The sequence below is a fragment of the Cryptomeria japonica genome, chromosome 8 (assembly GCF_030272615.1).
Source record: "Cryptomeria japonica chromosome 8, Sugi_1.0, whole genome shotgun sequence".
In the NCBI taxonomy this organism is placed as follows: Eukaryota; Viridiplantae; Streptophyta; class Pinopsida; order Cupressales; family Cupressaceae; genus Cryptomeria; species Cryptomeria japonica.
In genome coordinates this window covers 328,885,753-328,908,929 of record NC_081412.1, presented here as the reverse complement: position 1 = coordinate 328,908,929, position 23,177 = coordinate 328,885,753, and the positions used below count along the sequence as shown (strand labels likewise).

Sequence of the window (23,177 nt, the reverse complement as noted above, 5' to 3'; positions counted from 1 at the left end):
CATCAAATCCCACTAAAACACTTACAACTCTCTCAATTCTTAACTGAATGACATGAGACTGAAAGCATATGACTCCTAGGAGGTAGGCAATCAAGCCTAGAACCTTAGTCACCGAGTTCGCCGAATTTCATGGTTGAAGTTCGAAATTCGGCGAACATTAAAAAAATGTATAAAGTTCGTTGAAATTCGTACGGAGCACTTTGTATTTGGTTTTTTGAAAACAAAATTCCACCTGCTCGCGGCTAGGGCACTACATATTTTTTCAAGGCACGACAACAAAGAAACGGTGGGTGAGAGGATATGTTTTACTCGACATGCCACCACGGGATCAGTCTGCTCGAAATCGTGATGGCTGTCGGGTAATAGATTTGGTAGTGTTTGTTCTTGGCTTAGCTTTCATTCATTCCATGATTGCTCTCTCTCTCTCCCGTCATTTTCATTCATTCCCACTGCTCTCTCCTGTTGCGACTTCTTTTGAAGAATTTAAATTTTCTTATATGTAGTTGATTTAAAACTTTTCTATGGTTTATAATTTTTTATAACATATATTTTATATTTGAATAATTTATATTTATTAAAAAATTAATATTATTTTATTTATATTAACATTTAATATTTTTAAACTTAATATTATTTTACTTGTTTATTTTTATTTTTAAATATAAAAATTAAATAATATTTAAACATATTTAATTTATATATCTTAAAAAATTACATATGGCGCATTTAATTCAAATTTTATACATTTCGAATTTTTTCCTTGTCGAACTTCATTCGAATTCTAGAACAACAAACTACAACAAACAGACCCAAATACATTATGCATGCATCCCAAAGCACTCAGCCACATGGTACGGCCAGCTAAGGTGACAATTTGCTAAAATAAAATCCAAGACACCATTTTAAGCTCTACAAACTCACAAAATGAATCGGCTAAACCAAACAAAGAGATAGATGAAATACCCAGAACGAGGAGAATAACACACCGAGACCAGCGACCAATAATCTACTTCAGCACACTCTGCGACCAGCAGCAAGAACACTCATAAAACACTCCAAACATCTGAAATTGATACATAAATTTGCAACAATGTTCTTCAATGCACTCCTCTGAATGAAGAGAGGTCACAAGCTCGACTAGTTGCTGTATTGCAAGCAAGAAATCAAGCGGTAGCTAGGAGGTATGCATTCCTCGAAGCTTCATTCCAAATTTCGGCAGCACTTCGTTATAATTTCTTCATGGATGCCCCCAAATGAAGGCCAAGGCACTTATTTATAACCTTCTCCCCAAATCGAACTTCTTCTCCCTCCAATATGGGATTAAACAATGGCATTCAAATTTCCTTTAATTTACATTTCATTTCAATACCTCACCAAATCGCCCAAGTCACATCCACCCTTAATCGTCACTTTGATAAATATAATGCTTATAAAATAATATTGATGAAATTGCACTTTGGCATCTCAATATGGTGGTGGAATATTTTGCCAAATAGACTTAGGATAAAAATAATATTTCCCTTTTCTAAGTCGTCCGAGATCATAGCAGAGTCACCTTATTAAAATTGCCAATAATGTGTAAAGTGAGCCCTCAACAATGACTTATAAATAATAATATAACTTAGGCAATCTTACTTAGAAAATCGTCCAACTTGCCTTAAGTTATAATTTAATTAAAAACACCATGGCGGCCCCTTGAAGTCACAACACAAATTACGCCTAGGCCATGGGGAATAATAAAGTATAAAAAATTACTTTTTCTTCCAAAATGAGCTGAGGCCTAGGTACTGAACTGCATTGCAGAAAATAGTCATCTGAGTTCGAACAGAGGATCCTGCCAAAAATAACATTGCCAGACATAGCCACTGAGTTGAGCTACAAATCCCCTGCCAAAAATAACACTGCTAAAAATAGTACTTACTATAAATAGTATATTGCTAAAAATAGTAAGTGTGTCAAAAGTCATTTTCATCACATTCTGAGCAGTAGCCATGACTTACTAAAAATAGTAAGTCTGGAAATCATCTCCGAAGAATTTGCATGTCAAACCACGCTGGAGCTCTCAAAAAACCTAGAAAAACCACTATAAAGAAAACAACCGTTAAGCTTGTCGCAATTTACTAAAAATAGTAAATTCAAAAATCTTCCATGAATGGAATGCATGTTATACCATCCTAAAGCTCATGAAAAACCCATAAAGAATCTAGAGAGCAAACTGTAGAACTGTTGCAAACACCTCTCCAAAAACTTTCCTGAAGATAAAAACCCTAATTTAGTCTCTGGTTAGCCTACAGGTTTCCAAAATAGGTCAAGACTCCATCCATCAGTCTAGAACTGAGAAGGGGACATTGCAAAAATGCACAACTCTTTGGTGGTACATCCATCCAGACTTGCAATAATATGAGCATGGAATGCACCAAGTACAATTGAGAATGATATTGATAAGAGAAGCTAGCTGCACACACTAATAATGTTATTCAAAATAATTAACACACTACCATAGGTTGATGTTATATCATATATGTGGACTCAGTAAATTGTAGTACATTGCCAAAGAGGGTTGAAGGATGATGTAGAATGTTGCTTGGAGGCCTCCAAAGTCACTAAAAGTAAATATTACTCAAGACTATCATATCACACTGTTCGGGTCCGGAAATGCCTTCCATCCACCATACTTAATATCCCAAACCGCTCTATAACTACCATTTAATTGTAGGATAATAATACTGTTGTATGACCTAGTATGCATAAAAAAATCCCTCTGAAATGATTTTGATTATTGCAAAGTCTCTCAAAACACCTAAAAAATCTTCATTATCAACAATAAATTGGAAAAGACTTAGCATTCAACACAATGATGATTTCTGGATGAAATCACTCAACTAGCTAGGAGGGTTTTTGTCTTGGAAACTAGATTCACCAAAGGGTTTTTGTCCTTAGGCAAATAGGGAAAAGTCATGTTCTTTCCACCAAAGCAAATGAAATGAATATGCAAAAACCCTTCTTCTCAAGACTCAATCTCCTTTCATAATCTTTTGAAATATATTAAGAAAAGGTGTCTTTTTCTTTATTTTTAAATGTGTTTTTTTGCTTTTCTGAAAAACCACTTTTTTCTTTTTTGTTGCTTTTTTCAAGATATCATTTTTTGTAATAAAATAATATGAAGTGTCCTTATGACCACTTTTCAACACCTTGAGCCTAGTGACACTTTATCTACACACTTAAAACCATAGTAACGAGACTGGCCTTGACTCGCCCAGATTCGGCGAGTCTGAGGCGAGGCACTGTAATGTCCCCAAATTGTATAAAGTGACTTAATTAAATTTCTTGATTAAGCTGTTCAAACAAAATAATTTTTATTTCTAAAGAATGACTTTAATTAATTAATTTAATAAAAAATAAAGTGAAAATAATTTCAGCTGTGACAAAAATGGAATGTAACTTAATATGGAAAGAATTTAAATTTCTCTAGCTGTGACAAAAATGGAAGGTAACCTAATGTAGAAAGTATTTAAATTTCTCCAGCAATGACAAAAATGGAATGTAATCTAATATGGAAAGTATTTAAATTTCTCCAGATGTGACAAAAATGGAATGTAACCTAATATGGAAAGTAACATTATCTTCTAGATGTTTCCCAATCTCAAGAAGTTTCCAGGAGTTCTTTATAAGGAGGTTGACTAGGTGAAGTAAGGGCTTATGGATATGATATGATTGGATTTATGAAGCTTTGAAGCAGATTTCTGAGGATGAAAACCTTCATAAGATTGACAAAAGAGTTGGACAAAAACCTATCTCTTCCTAAAGGGTGGATTCATGATGGAGTTCACATTTGGGCAAATTTAAGAAGTTTCCATTGGAAACAAATTTGTAAAGGTTTAAGGTTTGTTTCAGAAACAAAGATATTTGCATCTATTTCTTATTTAAAAACAAGTTTATTATATTTAGAATATTGTATGGTGTATCAAAATTATATTTTGGGAGTGGAAAATTGGAAATATTATTATATTTAGAGAATGATAGTGTGATTGAAGCTTCAGCCTGGGTGTTTTCCTTTTGGACCAGTGGCCTCACTGCTGGGAGGAATAAATTTATATCTCAATATGATATTCAATGGTGAATGCCTGCAGCAAGTACGTGAGGAGTGATAAAGCCAGCGTAGACCTTGAACTTCGATGGATACTTAATATTGTTTGTGCAAGTCCAAGTAATAGTGGGATGCATGAATTTATCAACTGGGACATGGTTATTTCAATTTTCACTATCAAAGTACATAGTATTCTGCGGCATTTCCAAGTCAGAAGCTTGCAAGGATTTATATCAATCATTTGCACATAGGATTACAGATCGGTCAATACTTATATCAAACTCAAATTTATGAAATTCTCTGTCAAAGTTATTTTTGCAAATCTGTCCAGTAATAGCTGTTCATTTATTATGATCTAGTTGCTATTCAGTGTGCAAATATCTTTGTTTAATTGATTAAGATTGAATGCAAATATGTTGGAAGACACAACTAAGAAGGTATACTATGTTGCAATGCTCCGAGTTCTTATAAAATGAGAAGCAGCTTACAATCCAAATATGCTCTGTAAATATTATTTTCTGAGAATTAGAAATTTTGCAACTATTTGTCAATATTGTTACAAGGATTTGGGGTGAAATCAGTAAGTGTATCTCACAGGAACCCTCGTCGAGTCTCACCAGACTCACCAAGTCTGGTGAAATCGCTAGACTCACCAAGTCTTGGCGAGTACAAAGCTTAAGACTTGACCATTTTTTTTTTAACACTTACAAAATTTCAATGCTTGTTGGTTTATGACATACCCTCGGATCCCACAAGGGGCACTGACCCTAGACCCTTGCGAGGGGTGCTACCCCTAAACCCTATTTTGATGTTGCCCCCACCCCTATCAAACTATAATTCTAACCAAGTAGTAAGCCAATGATGAATCATGATCATAAAAATCTAGAAAATACATTTGTTTTGATGCCATGGATTTGATATTCCATGAGTTTTGTATACATTTGACAATATTTATATATCTAAATTTGTTATTTCCTTTAGCTAAAATTTGCGTTTATAGTTATTTGATCGATGTATACTTGTATATATGAGCAAAGTATGCTCCATTTGATGGGGTTATTGTGTCTTTAAGGTTTATTTAGTAAAGGGTGCATGAAACAAGTTTTAAATCCAAAAAAAATTGTGAATTTCTTGGATTTTTCAATTTGCTGTGTCTTTGTTGAGTCTTTGCCGAGTGGACACCAAGTTTGAGTCTGAGTCCAAAATCAACTTGCCGAGTCCAAGTCTTTAACACTGCTTAAAACAACTTGTTAAATAATTAAATATAAGTTGTCATTTAATTGCTTTTTTGACAACTTTAATATATAACTACTTAATAACTAAATTATTTTCCATATAACCACCAAAGTTATAGAAAATATTAAAATAGCCCAAAATATGAATATTGACCACACCACCAATACCTTAAATGCATAGGTTTATCAGTCTATATGAAAGTTGGTACTCTCTCAAGATGATAGACTTATCCAAAAAGTGTGGAGTGCTCCTAGAATGTCGTCAGATCTGCACACTGAATGTACCATTGTACTCATCTTGGCTCCAAGAACTCTTTGCCACCATCAAAATACCTTTCCATTAAAATTGGTGCCCTCCTAGAAAGTTGGAGTTTCCAAGGATGTTGGAATGGACCAAAGAAAGGGAGGGACATTACATTTTCTTGGGAATTGAGTAGCATTGGACTTGGAAGATTGCCACACTGACTCATGGAAGGACATTCTTCACCTTGCTCTTTTTGTGCTTTGCTGTCTTTGTTGGGAACAGCAGGCTATGGGTTCAGGATCAAATTTGTGGATTGCCAAGGATTGAGGGAAGAGTACCTCACGTTTGGGAACATATGAGAACTATGTAGGGTCTAATGCTGGTTTCCTTCCTTTGCATACTGTCATGACCACAATCATGTCATAACGGACATAATGATAATGTTCACTGCCACATTATAAGTAAATAAATGAATTGAGAAAATTGTCTTACTTAAGACTTCACAATTTTCTGTGACTCTAAGACTTTACCCATGCATCAGTTAAGGAACAGTGAGTTAATATTTATGGAACAACGATCTTATTAAGCAGCAATTTTATCCCTTGTAAATCTGCGATTTAAATCTTAGAGGAGCAATAATTGATATTAAGAAAATAACAACAATCAATTACTAACAGCCAATCAACTATTTAGTTAACAACATATAATTAAGGTCATGAAGCCACGATTAGTTAAGAAGAGACACATCCCTATGAAACATGACATCCATTGCAAAGAGGGGTGACACTTCGCTTTATCTTAGAAGCTATATAAGATCGATCTGCAAGAGAAAAGGGGATCCATGGAATGGGATCAGAGAAGAAGCATCAAATCTTTATCTCTTTTATATACATCCTATTTGGATCGCTCAATCTGAGCATTTAGACTAATGTCAAGAATTGGGGAAAAAGAAAAGGATATCCGTGGGAGATATCAGTAAGACAATACGCCATTATGCTATAGCTGGTACGCTGAAAAACTTACTATTACAATTCTGTTAATTCATTCTGATAACATTTCACAGTAAATTCATAATTATAACTGAAATATAAATGGAAGGATACATAAATTCTTAAGTAATGGATCAGACAAATAACAGTATCAATAATGGATAACATAACAGAAAAGAACACTTAAGTAAGTAGATGTTAAGAAGAATCTATATAAATATGGTTCAATTCTTGTTATTTCTGTCAGTACCTATGAAGAAGGGGTGTGATTTGTTCTCAGGGAGGGGCAGTCTAAATCCAACCAATAGGGTGATCCCAAGATAGGGTAAGGATCAGCATTCCGTAAACCTTGTGGGCATGATCCCAAGATAGGGTAAGGGCCTGAATCCGTAACTTTGAGGGGGCCTATTGTAGTTTGGTTTCTAAGCGCCTTGACAGCATAATTATTTCCTTCTTCCTTAGGACTGGGTAGTAACAAGGATCGAACCTTGTATTAGAAATTGTGGATTATGAATAATAGAATTGATTATTAAGTATGATAGATTGGTAATTTGTTCAGTAATGATTGATAAATTATTGAAACTATAGCAGCTTCAAGTAGGGGACATTACACGTACATCTGTGATCTGTCTTCCCATGGTTCCTGAAAAAATATAATATCTGAATCAATACCCCTATTGGTATATTTGTAACTTGGAAAAGCCCTATAAATCACTAATGGTATTGAGGAGCTCAAAATGTAGTATTCATGTCATAGTCCCGATTCTGCTAATCATGCAGTTTTTTCACCTCATCAATCCTTGTTGAAAGCAAGCTTTCCATCTCCATTCAATTAATATTTTGTTCCAGTTCACATTTTCATGTATCTTAATACTTATTTCAGTTGAATATCTTATAAATAATTTTTCCTAAGTCAGTTTACAAATATGATGGCATTGAAGGTGCCATCTTATCATGTATAAACAAATTACATAAGCTACCACCTTTTCAATTTTCCCTCAACATTGAACATCATATTCACCATTCTTTGACATCATATCTATTAAAAAGATAGCTTGAAAATTTTGTGCATTTAATCTATGGAAAACCAAAATGGAAGTTTGGTTGATCTTTACCGGGGTACTTCCTTTTGGAGATGCATCAATTAGATACTTCCCTAATCCCATAGTACACAAACCCAATGATCATAGCAGCTTCCATGAACTGGTATACATGTTGCCGAGAGCTGGGGTAAATGTTTTCACAGAATAAAGGCTGTTTGGAAAAGATTAATCATACCATGTATTTAATTACAACACTTCATGAGAGAACTTGCTGTAGAACACAGGTTTACTGCTGAGAGGGGGGGAGGGGGAGGGGAGCGAATTAGTAGTAAATAAAACTTTAACTCTTATCCAATTAATTCTTTTGAAAAACTTTTTCAAAGCTTATAAACTTAATTCCGAAATGAAAGCACCAAACTGAAATCTAAGAGATACACCACACAAAGAAACTAATGCACAAGAGATTACGTGGAAACCCAAGATGGGAAAACCATGGCGAGAAATGTTGCTAGGATCTACTGTCCTAATCGAGCCTCACAGTTAAGAAGTTTACAAACTTTTAGGGCACCAACCCAAGGAATCACCGAATCCCCTTTGAGAGCACCAACTCCCTACACAAATCTCAACATAACAAACTGAACACCAACTCAGCAGTTTAGAGCGCCAACCCCAATTACAAAATCTTGTTGATCATCACTTTGAATATATCAAATATTTTAAAGATTCAAATAGACATTTAAACTCTGACAGCCTGAATAATATCTTTCGACAGATTGAAAAAAGAACTGTACAAAATAGAAGGACCAATCTGAAAACTTGTATTGAGCACAGATCAAGATTAGTTTGCAAGCCAATATATCCCTGTGTATTCTGAAGTATGCTGCATAAAACTGAGAAACAGATCTGAAAATAATGTTTGAATATATTGAAGCACACAATCAGATTAAATGATCAGTAAATAAAGCCTCTCTAAATTCTGTTCAAAGATTCAATGTTAAAGAAGAAGTTTAAGAGTTAAGACTGCCACAATGTTGTCATGAAGGAATCAATAAGTAATTTCAAAACCTGATTATCTGAAACATGCCACACATATTTTTCTTATCAACAACTCTTCATTCGGTACTCCAAGGAACAAATCAACGTATCAATCTTTGATCCTTCTCTTCTTCTCACTTGCTTAGTATATTCATCGATTTGCACAGACCATTAGAAGTTTTTCACAAGTTCTTCAAAGAACCATCTAACTGAACCCTCTTCAACAACAAACAACCCGATGCAGGTACACAAAATATTCTTCAAAGCACTCACACACTTCTAACATTTTCTTTTTTCCACTCTCGAACTCAAGAAATATATAGACATTAGCACTGGTTAAGAAGACAGTTACAACTGTCATCAGTTAGAAAACAGTTTCAGCCGAACCATAGTTATTTCAAACTATCAACACTGTCATTTCTTTTCTGTATTGAATATAGAAAATCAATGCTGTTCGAACTTGAAAGAGAAGAAAATAATGTTGTTCACGCATAACTGATAACTGATAACTGCTTCATGTATAACCGAACATGAGGAGTCTTAACACAATTTTAATATGAAGTTAACACAGTTATAACTTATGACAAACCTCCAACTCCCAATTATAGTTTAACTGCTTTCTCCATTCTTCATAATGAGGACTTCTTATATATAAGCAAAAAACAAACTTTAAGCAAACAACGGAAGTCTGTAAATGATCTATGCATCAATTGATATAAATGAAAGGAAATCAAGCAAAGTCATTCTCCATGGCTACCTTCTGTATGTGGTATCATCTCCTGCCAATCATCATTCTGAAGGTAAACAGTGATCTATCAATCTGAACCCATTCTAACTGTGTGGGGAATATAGATTATATAATCTGAAGCAATCATAGAAACATAATCTGATCAATCAGAGAATAGTGATTAAAACTAAAGGGTGATTTGACATGAATGACAAACTAATTCAACAATGTCTAACACTTGCTTAGGTTTTATGAAGCTGGTAGATGACATTTTCCTTTAAGCCAGGATTTGTTGTCCCAGATCATTGAGGATCTGCTAGAAAATTCTAAGAACATGATTGAAGTTGCTTGTCCATGTTACATCTGGCATGCTTCCTGTTTCCTTAAGGAGACCAGGCAGGAGACTAACAATCTATCATGAATTTTTCTGTTGCTAACGTCCATTAATCTTAATGTTGGAATGTTTATCATACCAGCTTATTCTCTCTATGACAAAAGATGCATTGTCCAGGTTAGAATTTAGAGTTGTACAGAATAATTACTGAGTGAGATGGGGCACCTAGCTCTATTGAGTTATAGTGAAAAATGGATATAGTTAGATATGATGTTTGTGACTTGTTAGATTTGAATGTAAAACGTGGATGCATATAGAAGGAACACAAATTGTTTAATGTAAGGCCTCATCGAAGTTGGGTCTCACTGACTGCAACCATTGATGGATTTGAACATAATGGGCACAGTGGCAAGTATTGGGGTTTTTAAAGCAAATAACATCATCTGATGTAACGTTGATATTTTGTCAACATTATCCCGGCTTCTGTCAAACATGGAGTGCTGGATGAGTTCTCATTAGCAGAAATAAATCTGAATTTATATTCAATAGTGGAATTCAGGGTAGTGATGGAACTTCAATTGTTATTTTGATCTGCTGCAAGGTTGTATACTCTTTAGGTTTGTGCCAGAATCAAAGTTTTGAAACTGAATATGGAGATCCATCATAATAATTGAAAGTGGATTTTTATCTATTGTAATTGTAATTTCATTCAGTACTATTTCTTGATTGTGGCAGCTGACCGAAGGCGTGATATTTGTAAGACAATTTTTTGTTTTCTAAGAGTGGTTGTGTGGATTTACAGTTGCAAGGCTGTTCTAAATTTCTTGATTTCTGAAAGAATTTGACTGCTTCAAATCATCTCCTTTAATTTATCAATACAAGATGTATTTGGTGTAGTATGTATAAATCCTAGTCCTTACATCACTTTTTTCTGGACATTTATGGATTGTTTGATTGTGTGCTAAAATTCCTGGCCTGATGCTTAAATTTCTTATTCCAGTTTAAAAGGGTGGGGTAAATGTGGACAATCTCTATAAATTTAAAAAAAAAAAAAATTGGTGAAATTTGGTGAGTGAGGAGGTTTCTTTTCTGATTATCTGTGAGAGACAGTTTATGCTGAACATATTTTCTCAATATCTTTTCCCTGGGGCAGATGAAACTTTCATTTTGGTTTAATCTGTATGTTGCTTTTTCAAATAGGATCTACAATGATAACTTTCATTCAGAGTAAAATTGACTAGCTGTTTTAGGTTCTGAAGTAATTTTCCATCGAGTAATTTGTATCATGATTGAGAAAATTACTACGTAAGAATCTCTGTTGAAAATGCCATTCGGGCATACATATCTTGCTGTGCATTTGATTTTTATTAGAAATATCTGTAAACAATACTTCAATTTTATTCTCATTTTTTGTGTAATCTTTATAAGTGCTATTGTCTTATGCATTTCTCCCTAAAATGTCTAGAAGTGAATGACATGGCAAATTCTGCAAGCTACTGATATGGAATATTATTGTTCTTTTATGCCTGGATTTGGTAGAATAATTATGATTGTTGTTTATTTCCAGTCATATAAAATGGATTGCTGCCTGACAAACACAGATGCCCACATTGTTGGTGGGTCTGAGGATGGTCACCTTTATTTTTGGGATCTGGTGGAGGCTTCAGTTGTTTCATCATTCAGAGCTCATGCATCTGTGGTACCACTTTTCTGACAGAACTATTTTGATGAAAATATGTACTTCATATCAAACTAGGAAATTGCAAATAAGGTTTCTAACTTAGAGATTTGCTTATCTCTGTAGTGCAGGGCTTTACATGTTTTTAAATTTCCTCTTAAATCTATATTTTCTTCTTTATTTGCAGTATCCCTTGCTTATGTATGGAAGAATTGATGATTTTGATTCAAGGAATATTGTCCAACAAGTTACATACAATCTACAACTAAGCACTTTACTGATTTGCAAAGTATATAGGAAACATATATCAATTTAACTACCAAGGGAACAACTCAATTTTTCATCAATTCTAGAATTGACATTATGTCAAATAGATGTCATACATGCTTCAGAAATATGGGAGTTTGAAGTATACAACTGTTGCAATTAATTTCTGATCACTATTTCAGACTTTCTAATGATAGACAATGACATTCATTGATACATGAACAAAGATGTAAGTTTGCAACTGATCTCTAAATCGAACCCTGACAAGATAGTATTCCAATTAAGCACACCTGAATTGGCTGAGTACCAATTCCGAAGAGCAACCCTTCAGAGGATCTTTCACCTCCTCAGTTATGCAATCACTTGGGAGGTATCGTTCCCAATGATTCAGCTGAATACTTGTAGACCTTCAAGCTCCACAAATGCTCAAATAGATGCACTAGAGAAAAAATAAACTTGGATGCCAAATGAGAGACCCATGGGGTCTATTTATACACATAATAGAATCTTCTAGAAGCCTCTTAGTCTTTCTAGAAGTATCCATAACTTTCTAGAAGTATCCATAATAGAATCTTCTAGAAGCCTCTTAGTCTTTCTAGAAGTATCCATGACTTTCTAGAAGTATCCATAATAGAATCTTCTAGAAGCCTCATTGCACTTTTTAGATAAAAAGTTACTTCATAAAATAAAAAGTGCACCTCAATTTAAAAATATAACATCTTGGCCCCAAATAATAAAATATAATGTCTCCAAGAGCATAATGAGCCATCCATTCACCAAATAAACGCCAAAATGACTCTCTCACCACAACCATCTGCCTACGAGAGTCTGGAATAGGCAAATCCACGTAAAGTGTCATGTCATACTAAAGAGGGGACATGACATTATTCAAGTAAACTGAGTGCTGAAGAACCCTTGGCCGTTGGCCCACAAATGGGGCTTAATCCCTTGAAGAGGAATTGTTTCACATACACATGGGACACAAAAGGGGCCTAATCCCCATATAGAAAGTATGGAACATGAACGGGGTCCCACTCCTTGGATAGGAAGTATCACATTCACCCACAAGAGCCTTCCCAGCAGTTTCCAGGGGGCTTTAAAGCTGAGCTATCGCTGTGCTAACACTCCTACTTTACCACTCAGTCATTCTTGCTAGACCCCAAAATATAAGATTAAATTAAAAGGGAGACAGAAATTTGAAATCATGGTTAAATAGTTGACATTATACTAGACCTAGGCCAATTTTGTCATATATCAATTTTTTGGATCAGCTTTTCTTTAGAGTACTTTATTTAAGGTGTTAAAGCATCTATAATTAGATTTTTTTTCTTTTTGTATCTCCGATGAAAAACTCTAATGTTGTGAAGCAAAAATAGTAAATACTTAGTAACCAATCAATTAGCAAAACATGAAACTGGTTATGAACAATCAATGGCCCTTTGGGGACATTTTATCATGCACACTGATGTCCTTGTCGCATACTTATTTTATCATGCAGCTCCATTTGGACAACTAGGACCATATATTTAAATTTGTATTTGGTTCTCTATTGTTGGTACTTATAATTGCACACTACCAAATAATCCCATGGTAGCTTCCCATTTACACAACATTGACATGGCCTGTTAATATTGAAAATGTTATTTAATTAGCTAGGTTTAAAGCTATCATGATTGGAAAAAACTCGTAATTCTAAAAATAAAAAAACTATATAATACTTGAATCATAGAATCAAAACTCATCAAGTACCTGTGAAAATCGAGAGTCAAAGTGATTGGTGAGAAAAACACCAACTTACTTGCAGAGATTATTTGGCAAGTCTGTGGTGTAAGCTCACTGTGAGTACCTAGCAGTCTACCATTTGGACTTGCCAATTGTGCATGCAATGTGTCTGTGGCAGAATGTGCAAAAAACAGTTTTCTTGATCATCAAAAAGCAATGTGATCCTCTGCCATTCATCATACTACATTTACAACCTTATTGATGAATGAGTTTTTGGTTCAAAACTTCAAGAAGTGAAATTCTCTAGTTTTTGAGTTCTAGGTCATTTTTTTTTCTTCCAAGCATTTCTAAAATATTATTTAATTCACAAATGTTACATTTGTTGGAATCAAGGATCACTGAGAGGGGGGGGGTGAATCAGTGATCTACCGGCAAACAAATTTTCTGACTTAATCTCAAACCACTAAAAGCATATGCAAGAAAGTAAAATGCAGAAACACAAGATAAACAAACACAAATTCATAACACCAGAACTTTTATGTGGAAACCCAAATGGGAAAAACCACGGTGGGATTTGAACCCACAATATTATTCCACTATGGCCAGTAGCAAAACAATATTACATAAAGGGAATGCACTTGCATTCAAGCATACTGCCTAGAGCTCACTGCTCAAGTACAAAGGGCTATGACCCGAAGGAAGACTCACTGCCTTACAATTGATTATGAACTAGTTACAACAAGTAGTGAACTGGAAAATAGTATCTAACTATGCCGAAAATCAGTTCCGGTTAAGTGCAAAATGATCCGCTGCAACTGATCTGCTTATCTGCTCTATTCTGCTCCGCAACTGCTCACCAGATCAACCAAGATCAAAATGTGCATGTGAAACTGCACTCAATCGCTCCAAAACGGTCTAACACATCACACCACACACTTAATGCATCATCCAAATCGGTCTTATATATATATATGGGTCAAGAAGATTAATCTCCCACAGGTCGGCTTCCAAAAGTTGCATAACACGCAACATGAAACGTGTAGCTGCAAGTCGGCTTCAATCTTTTCAAAAAACTATGTACTGGACCCAAAACACATTATCAAACGCTTCCTATAGGTCTCACATAACTCCCAAACACGATTCCAACCACCGGAATTAACTTAAATAATCCAGACACACTGCATCATCAAACATGAAGAATACTCTGCTTTGTTGCTCTACCAGATACCGGATCTTCAAACAAATGACAGAATCAATACCGAAGGGTAGATTTGCATGATAACAGGCTTCTGATACTTAACCAATCAACCTTGATCACAAAAACCAAAATCTGCTTCATCAAAATAGAAAAGTGCTCTCAAACCTGTACATTGAGCTTCACCCGACAAACTAATCATAGAAGACATACTCCAGATTACCGGTTAACCAAAACTTCATACCGAATCAAATCAACAAACTGAGTTGCCATCAATGCCAACTCCTAAGCATTTGCAATCATTAGAGACTACCAATCTTCACCGGAGCATCACCGGAACATCAAATGCCAACAATCTCCCCCTTTGGCATTGAAGGCAACACTGGTGAAAAATGATAAGTATCCCAAAATTGTGCTAACGCCAAGAATCTGAATTCTGACTCCCCCTGAACTGATTACTCCATTTTTCACTGCTCTCTCTCTCCCCCTTTGACATCAATGGCAAAGGGTGGGGATCCACCAACACATATGAACAAAAGAATGAATGAATGAATGTGCTTATTTACATAAACTTAAACATGTCTGAGTAAGTCACCTTTAAGGAATTCAAATAGTCGTTCCATCCTCTCAGGAAACAATCAAAGACATTTATTAAAGCACTGTACATAAATGCATGAATCTCAAGACTGGGAAGGTCGGATGGAATAGGTTTGGCTAAGGCACTTATTGCATCTTGCTGTGCTCCCAGCAAGGTATCCATCCGGGGAGTTATCAAACTCCTCAATTCACCAACTCTGCTCAAAATTCTATCCTTGTCTTGATTCAAACCCTTTATTTTAGCAGTGTAATCCAAAATTTGTGCTTCAAGGGTACTTGGGAAAATTGATTGAGGTGTGAAAGATTGTCCTATACTGGCTAACTTACCCTCAAGTTCTCTTATTTGCCGATCAATGTCTGTAGTGAATTTGGGCAAAAACAGACATGATGTGAAGATTTTTCTGCCCTCATCCAAGACCTCTTCTACACTCTTCATTGCAGTTCTCAGGCTTGCTCTATCTCTCTACACATCTTTTAAACTCTTCTGCAATCTCATCTCATTAAGCCTCTTTTGTACAGTTTCATCCACAACCTTTTCTAATGATACAAAATTGATATTAACAACATTTAATAAATTCTTAAGCTTTCCGGATGGAGAAGCACCGGAATCCTGATCAAAACTGGGTAAGAATTTATCCAAAACCTTGGTGGCAAGAGTAATAACTTCCTTTTCTTCTGTCTAAGATTTCAACAGATCTTCGCTTGCCTTAATTTGAGCTTGGGTGGCAAGTCTCAACGCTTGAAGAGGAGAAAGAGTGCTCAAGTCCACCGGACCGTGGGAAAAGTCATCCTCAATAACAATCTACTTACCTTTGTCAGAGACATTGGCCGCAGTAATGAATACGGGATGTTCCTTTGGAGATTCATCACTCTTCTCCTTCTCTACCTCTGCCCTTTCATCCTTTTCACCTTTGGCAATCTCCTCTAATATCATTTCTGCAATTACCTCAATCGTAGAAGGGTCCTGAGTAGCTTCATCGGAGACCTTTGCATGTACTTCCGGAATGGAAGTGTCTTTAGCAATGTCTTCTTCTGGGTGGGTGCTAACTTGAGGTTGATTTACCTCATATTTCTGCTCAAGCAAAAATTCTTTCATAATCTGCTCAGTCTCATTGGCAACTTCATCAATTTTACCAAGCATAATTTAGTTGACCCTTTTCTTACTTCTACACTTTTCTTTGGCCAACTTTAGTAATTTACTGATTTCTTCTCTAGAAATATCCTAACAAGAATTAACCTTATCATACTCTTGCATTTCCTCATCTTTCCAACAGGCAGTATTTCTTCGGATATCTAAAATATCATACAATTCTTTTGGTAACTCAGATGATAATTCAATTAAGGCTCTACAAAAGTTGTTCATATAATGAACAACTGTGTAAGCCAGTTAATTAGTAAATAAGGCTTTTTGGTAATGTATTAAAATAAAACAATAGTATTAAGTTGTAACTACGGGGTAGTTGGTTGTTTGACGGTTGATGGCCTAACCAACCGCAAACTCTTTATATGTAAGCTTGTAGCACATTTGGAGACACATTCTAGTGAAGATTAATATGATATACATCTGTGTTACATGAATATATCTCGGTATACTGTGTCATGTGTTGTTGGTTCCATGATAGTGTTTTATTGTACTCTGGTATTATAGTTGGATCTTGGTGTTTTGTATACTACAACGAAGTCCACTTAGGCTACTTACATTTTGGCGTCGCTGCCTAAGTCGAATCTGCAGGTCTCAGGAGGGAAAGCTGGCGGGATGGAAGTATAATGGGTCGTCCATTCGACCAAAGCATCCTGGTGACAGACAGTGACGTAGAAGATAATACGGAAGTAACCAGGGAGGATCAGTTGACACAAGACTTGATTCACGCGTGGAACGTTTCCGTGGACCAGTACGTATAGCGAGAAGCGGAACTGAGCGTTGTCTCGGCTGGTACGGTACGGGCGGAACTCAACGTGAACCAGGCCATGCACGATCTCCTGGGTAGTCTTCCACGATTGTTGGCGCGTGTACTCGTGGAACGTGAAGAGGTACGAGAGAACACACGGAGGGAGCAAGTGCTTCAACAGTATAGAGAAAGGAACCGAAGGGAAGAAGAGCAGAGGGACTACACACAACGACGAAACCACTGCAGTTCCAATAATTAATGCCAAATACACTTAACAAAGATCGAAGCCGACAAGCCTCGGAGGAACAAGAAGGGAACGAAGAGGACATAGTGAGAAGATCCCTGCGCATCTAGGAGCAACTGGAGAGGCGCCTGAAACTCTACTGGATAGTTGAAGAAAGAGGGAGCCTGGCAGAAGGTCCTCGACAACATACACAAGAGTGGGATAGGAGTCACAACAGCCCAGAGGTAATAGGCAGCAGTGATAATTGGGAACAAACAATCGCGCCATCTGAGTCATTCAACAATTCCCAGAATAACTCGGGGGGTACGAGGAAGATGGCACATAACCCTGAAAAACAGAAACTTCCCCGATTCAATGGACTAGGATCGGAGGACCCTGCTCGCCACTGTAAAACGTGTGTCACCATATGGCAGGCCAATGGCGAGGATGATGAGGATAATTGGCTGAAAGCATTTCCGGCCACCCTCCATGGAATTGCCATTGACTGGTACACAGACCTACCCACCACTGCAAAGGATACCTGGAAAAAACTGGCCAAAGCATTTGAGGAGGAGTTTCGGCTACTAAGGGACGATGACGAGATCGTCGCAAAAATATACAACACTAAACATGGCAAGATTGAGACCGTACGGTCCTATTACCGCAGACTAAAAGAATTAATTGGAAAAATGGACAATACGCTAGCCGATGGGTTGAAGAAGCGATGGTTCATCGAGGGTCTGCAACCATCCCTGAGGAAAAAGATGAAGGTAGTACCTCCATCTACTTTCATGGATGCTTACAATAGAGCCATGGATATTGAAAGTGAGAGCAAGACATCAAAAGGCAAGAAGCGCACAAGTGATGAGGATAGTAGTGATTAGGAAAGCGAGGAAGAATCACAAACCATACAGGCACTCCGGAAGGATATGAGACGGATGATGTGGGAAATACGGACACAAAAGGAGGAAAGTAGGGAGGGCAGGGACCTCTGGTGCACAGAGTGCAAACTAGAGGGACACACAAAAACCAATTGTCCAAAGAAAACTTTTTGTGACATCTGCCAAGTGTTGGGACATTCCATTAAGGAATGCCCCTACAACTTGAAGGCAAGGAGTGCCCAGGTACTATATACTCAAGAACAATCAACACCACCAACTACACCCTCCAAGAACACAAACTCAGACGCATCACCAGGTGGCTATAGGAACAACTGGAGGGGAAGTAACAACAACAGTAATAATAATACACCACGAGGACGCATCCAATATGATGCAAAAGGCAGACCGATGATACAATGTCGGCGATGTAACGAATGGGGCCATTTTGCACGTGACTGCCAGAGCGGTGTTGGACGAGGAGGAGGGCTACTCTGCAAATGGTGCGGTCCGGGCAACCATGAAGATGCCGAATGTCCAAGGCAGAAAGGCGTGAACATGCTGGAGGTAGTACGGTCAAAACCAGAAGTATTGGCCATTACCCGGTCTCATACAAGGAAACTAACTTACCCTGAACCAGGTATAGAAAAGGAAAGACTAAAGGAGGCACAAAAGGAAGTAGAAAGGGAAATGAGTGAGGGACGGCGGAAGACAGTACCCCACAAAACTACCAGGACCATACGAGCCGACTCTGAAGCTACCATAATGAACCAGCTGCTACAAACCACCGTACCAGTCCGTGTAGCGGATCTACTGCAGACACTACCACAACTACGGATAGCAATAAACCAAGTGGAGGAGACCACAAAGGGGGAAAAGACGTCGGGCCGCATAGAAGAAATGGAAGGAAGGAACCACTCAAAGGAGACCGCTGACCCTATGTTGATAGCAATAGGGGTAGGCAGGACACCAGCCGTAGTAGAAATGGAGATTCTTGGTTACAGACTTACTAACACGATTGTAGATGGTGGGTCCGCGGTAAACGTGCTACCCGAGGAGACATGGAAAACCTTGGGGAAGCCGACGCTCTGGCCACCTGCCTTTCACCTCGTAGGAGCAGATCAACATGGCATAAAACCACTTGGCACACTTATGGGCCAAAAGGTAACCATTGGAACCCAACAATTCTTTCTAGATTTTATGGTTATATCCTTAGCAAGGAAAGGATACGATGCACTCTTGGGAAGAGGATGGCTCATCATGGCCAAAGCGGATCACAATTGGAAGAAAAACACTCTCTCAATCGAAAGTGAAGGGAAGAAATATATCATTGATCTAGGAAACCAAGTAGTGAGTTAAGAAGTGGCTTTAGATTCCGGGTCCGAGAAAAGCACACCAGGGGAGGATGCTGAAATGGAACCTGATGAAGGAGGAGTCCTCCGTGCGGGGAATTGCTGAGAGGACGAAACAAGTTCTATCAATGGGTTATTCCACTAGCAGATGGAAGATTATGAAATCTTTCACCCGTGCAACGTGCTGGAGATCCTGGAGATTGAGGAAGGCAATACTTACCCACCACAATTTGTTGAATACCAGGAAGGGGAAGCCCAGGTAGATGGGACCCTGGGCCACCAATTCGGAGAAAATGAGATCGTACAATATGTGGAACCCAAGGTACAACAAACCAACCTCGGCGAAGAAAAGGATCCGAAAGTAATACTAGTAGGGGACGATTGGGACCCCATACTAAAAGCAGCAGCATTTAAAATATTTCTCGAGTACAAAGATGTGTTTGCATGGACATATAAGGATTTGAAAGGAGTGCCTCCAGAACTATGCGTACATCGCATACCATTAATACTAGGGGCTAGGCCAGTGAGGAAACGCCCTTACCGCATGAATAAAAACTACGCGGCAAAGGTACAAGAGGAAATAGAAAAAATGTTAGAAGCCGGAATCTTATTCCGGTTGCAAACCAGTGAATGGGTCTCGCCTATTGTCATTTCGCTCAAAAAAGAGGGAAATCAGATCCGCATCTGCGTAGACTTCAGATGTTTAAATGCTGTGACAGTGAAAGATCCCTTTCCCATACCGTTTACTGATAGTATACTGGAAGAAGTGGCGGGGCACGAAATCTATTCCTTCATGGATGGCTTTTCGGGCTACAACCAGATCAGCATAGCCGAAGAGGATAGGCTGAAAACCACCTTTATTGTGGAGGATGGAGTTTACGTGTATAATCGGATGCCATTCGGATTACGCAACGCCCCAGCCACATTCCAGAGGATCATACTGCATATCTTCGACAAAATGGCAAGTGGAAATTTTAAAGCATTTCTGGACGATTGGTCAGTTTACAGCGAGAAGAAAAATCACTTGCAAATACTAGGTGAGTGCATGGAAAGGTGCCGTTGAGCACGACTTGCCCTCAATCCAAAGAAATGTCGGTTCCTCGTTCCCCAAGGAAGGTTACTTGGCCACATAGTCTGCAAAGCAGGGTTGATGACTGACCCTGATAAGATAAGAGTCATCATGGAAATGGAAGACCCAACAGATGTTACAGGAGTAAAATCTTTCCTAGGCCATGTAGGATACTATCGACGGTTTATCAAAGGATTTGCCGAGGTGTCCCTCCCACTGGAAAAACTCACAAGGAAGGGGGAGCCATTCGTATGGCACCAAGAGCAAGAAGAGGCCTTTAGGGAACTCAAATCCAGACTTGTAAGTGCACCTATCCTGGTATACCCAAATTGGGATAATAAATTTCATGTACATGTGGACGCCTCCAACTTTGCCATTGGCGCCACCCTAGCACAGGCAGGAGCCACAGGCTTGGACCACCCTATATACTTTGCCAGCCGCCTACTGTCGAGAGCAGAAAGAAACTATAGTACCACAGAACGAGAAGCCTTGGGGATGGTGTACGCAGTGCAAAAATTCCGTCATTACCTCCTGGCCACGCCCTTTACCTTCTTCGTAGATCACTAGGCACTCTTGTATCTGGTAAACAAACCAGTCATCCAAGGGAGAGTAAGTCGATGGCTGATCTTACTCCAGGAATTTACCTTCAACATTGTGGTGCGGCCAGGAAAGAGCCATGTAATGGCTGATCATCTGTCAAGGATAAAATCAGGGGAACGCGCAGAAGGGGGAGTAAATGAGGATTTTCCGGATGGCCACTTGTTTCAAATAGCAGTCTTACCATCTTGGTATGAGAAGCTCGGACAATACCTTACTAGCGCAACGTTCTCAAAGGAGATGCCCCCAAGTGAAAGAAGGAAGCTGGCATTGAAAAGCACAACGTTCCAATTGATCCACGGCCTTTTGTATAAAATGGGCCCTGATGGGGTACTATGAAGGTGTGTCTTAGAAGAAGAAATTCCGGGGGTTCTGAGGGAATCACATGAAGGGCTAGCTGGAGGGCATGTGGGCCCAGATGCTACTGCAAGAAAAATATTACTAGCAGGGTTGTGGTGGCCTACACTTATGCAGATGTGCGTGAATGGGTGTCAAGTTGTGATACTTGCCAAAGGGCGGGTAAGCCACTCAAACGAGACTTTATGCCTCTTTTTCCATCCCAACCGCAGGAGTTGTTTGAGAGATGGGGGCTAGATTTTGTAGGGCCACTCAGGGTAAGCAAAGCACATAGATGCCGGTACATAGTCGTGGCCACAGAATACCTTACAAAATGGGCCGAGGCTAGAGCTCTTCCAGACAATACGGCACTCAGTACCGCCAAGTTTCTATATGAACAGATCGTAACTCGATTTGGCATACTGATACAAGTCACCAGTGATAGAGGCGTACATTTTGTGAATCAGGTGATACGCACTATGACAATAGAATTTAGAATTTTTCACACCCTGTCGAGTCCATACTACCCAAGGGCGAATGGACAAGCAGAATCAACAAACAAAGTATTGGTGTCCATTCTATACAAGACTTGTGGAGTAGAACAAGAGGACTGGGAGGAAAGGTTGAGCGCGATGCTGTGGGCCTATTGTACTTCTTACAAAGCCACTACTGGGCACACCCCATTCCAGCTCATGTATGGACAGGAAGCTGTAATGCCAGTAGAGTACACTATACCAAGTTTGAGAATAGCGGTCCAAAACCGGTTGGGGGATGAGGACAGCCTAAGGGAGCGATTGACTACATTAATTCAGATGGAGGAATGTAGGACAATGGCACAATGGGCCACAGAAGTAGCCCAGAGAAGAAGGAAATTCTGGCACGACAAACACCTGAGACGAATGAAATTCTCACTGGGACAGTTGGTGCTCAAATACAACGGCCGGAATGAACTCCGACTTGGGAAGTTTAAGGTACGATGGTTAGGACCCTATAAAATAGAGGGAGTAGGGGCAAATGGAGCTATAAAACTATCTACCATAGATGGCAATCCGATCAAAGACCCCGTAAATGGCTCAAAACTCAAAATCTACAAGGAGAGAGAAACTATCTAGGGGAGAGGAACTGTCCAAGAGAGAGAGGAGAGAGAAACTGTTGCGATAAATATGTTGGGGTATGCTTGGAGAGAAAGTGGGACCAAGGAGAATGGTTCTAAGTCACGAAAGTTAGAAACATGGGCTTAGAACAAGGAAAAATTAAATGCAAAGAGAACCCGAATAAAAATATTTCACATGAAAAGAAAAGGCCATAGAAAAATAAAGACCAGAATAAATATAAAGCGTTTAATATGAGGCCAGCAAAACAAAGGAGGGAGTGGCTCACAAAATACGAAATGGAGAATAAAAAGCACCCGACATAAAAGGAGCCAAGTGGCACAAAAGCACATAAACCTTGGCAAAGGCAACAAAGAAGCGTGGAGGAGTATAAAAGGCGTACACAGTGAGCAATTGGCACGAAGGCATAGCAACCCTTGCGAAGGCACTACGCGAGACGTACGCACCACACAACCCGTACGCACCACGCAGCACATACGCACGACCAAGAAAGGGCACGCTACGCGTTGGAAAGGTTGGAGCATACGCAGAGCCGCGAAGGGGAGACGCGGCGTACGCGGAAAGACAA

The 23,177-nt window shown here is 38.4% G+C and overlaps 1 protein-coding gene across 3 annotated transcripts in view; it reads left to right on the top strand.

Annotated features, from left to right (window-relative positions):
* The window catches only part of LOC131061516 (uncharacterized), a 181,183-nt gene that overhangs the window by 136,912 nt on the left and 21,094 nt on the right, over nucleotides 1-23,177 (top strand). For 2 of the 3 annotated variants that reach the window (XM_057995240.2, XM_057995244.2), the window contains one exon: nucleotides 11,262-11,393. In XM_057995240.2, coding sequence (XP_057851223.1) covers nucleotides 11,262-11,393 — 132 coding nt within the window. The remainder of the gene's footprint in view (nucleotides 1-11,261; nucleotides 11,394-23,177) is intronic. The other variant, XM_057995241.2, reaches the window with a different exon arrangement.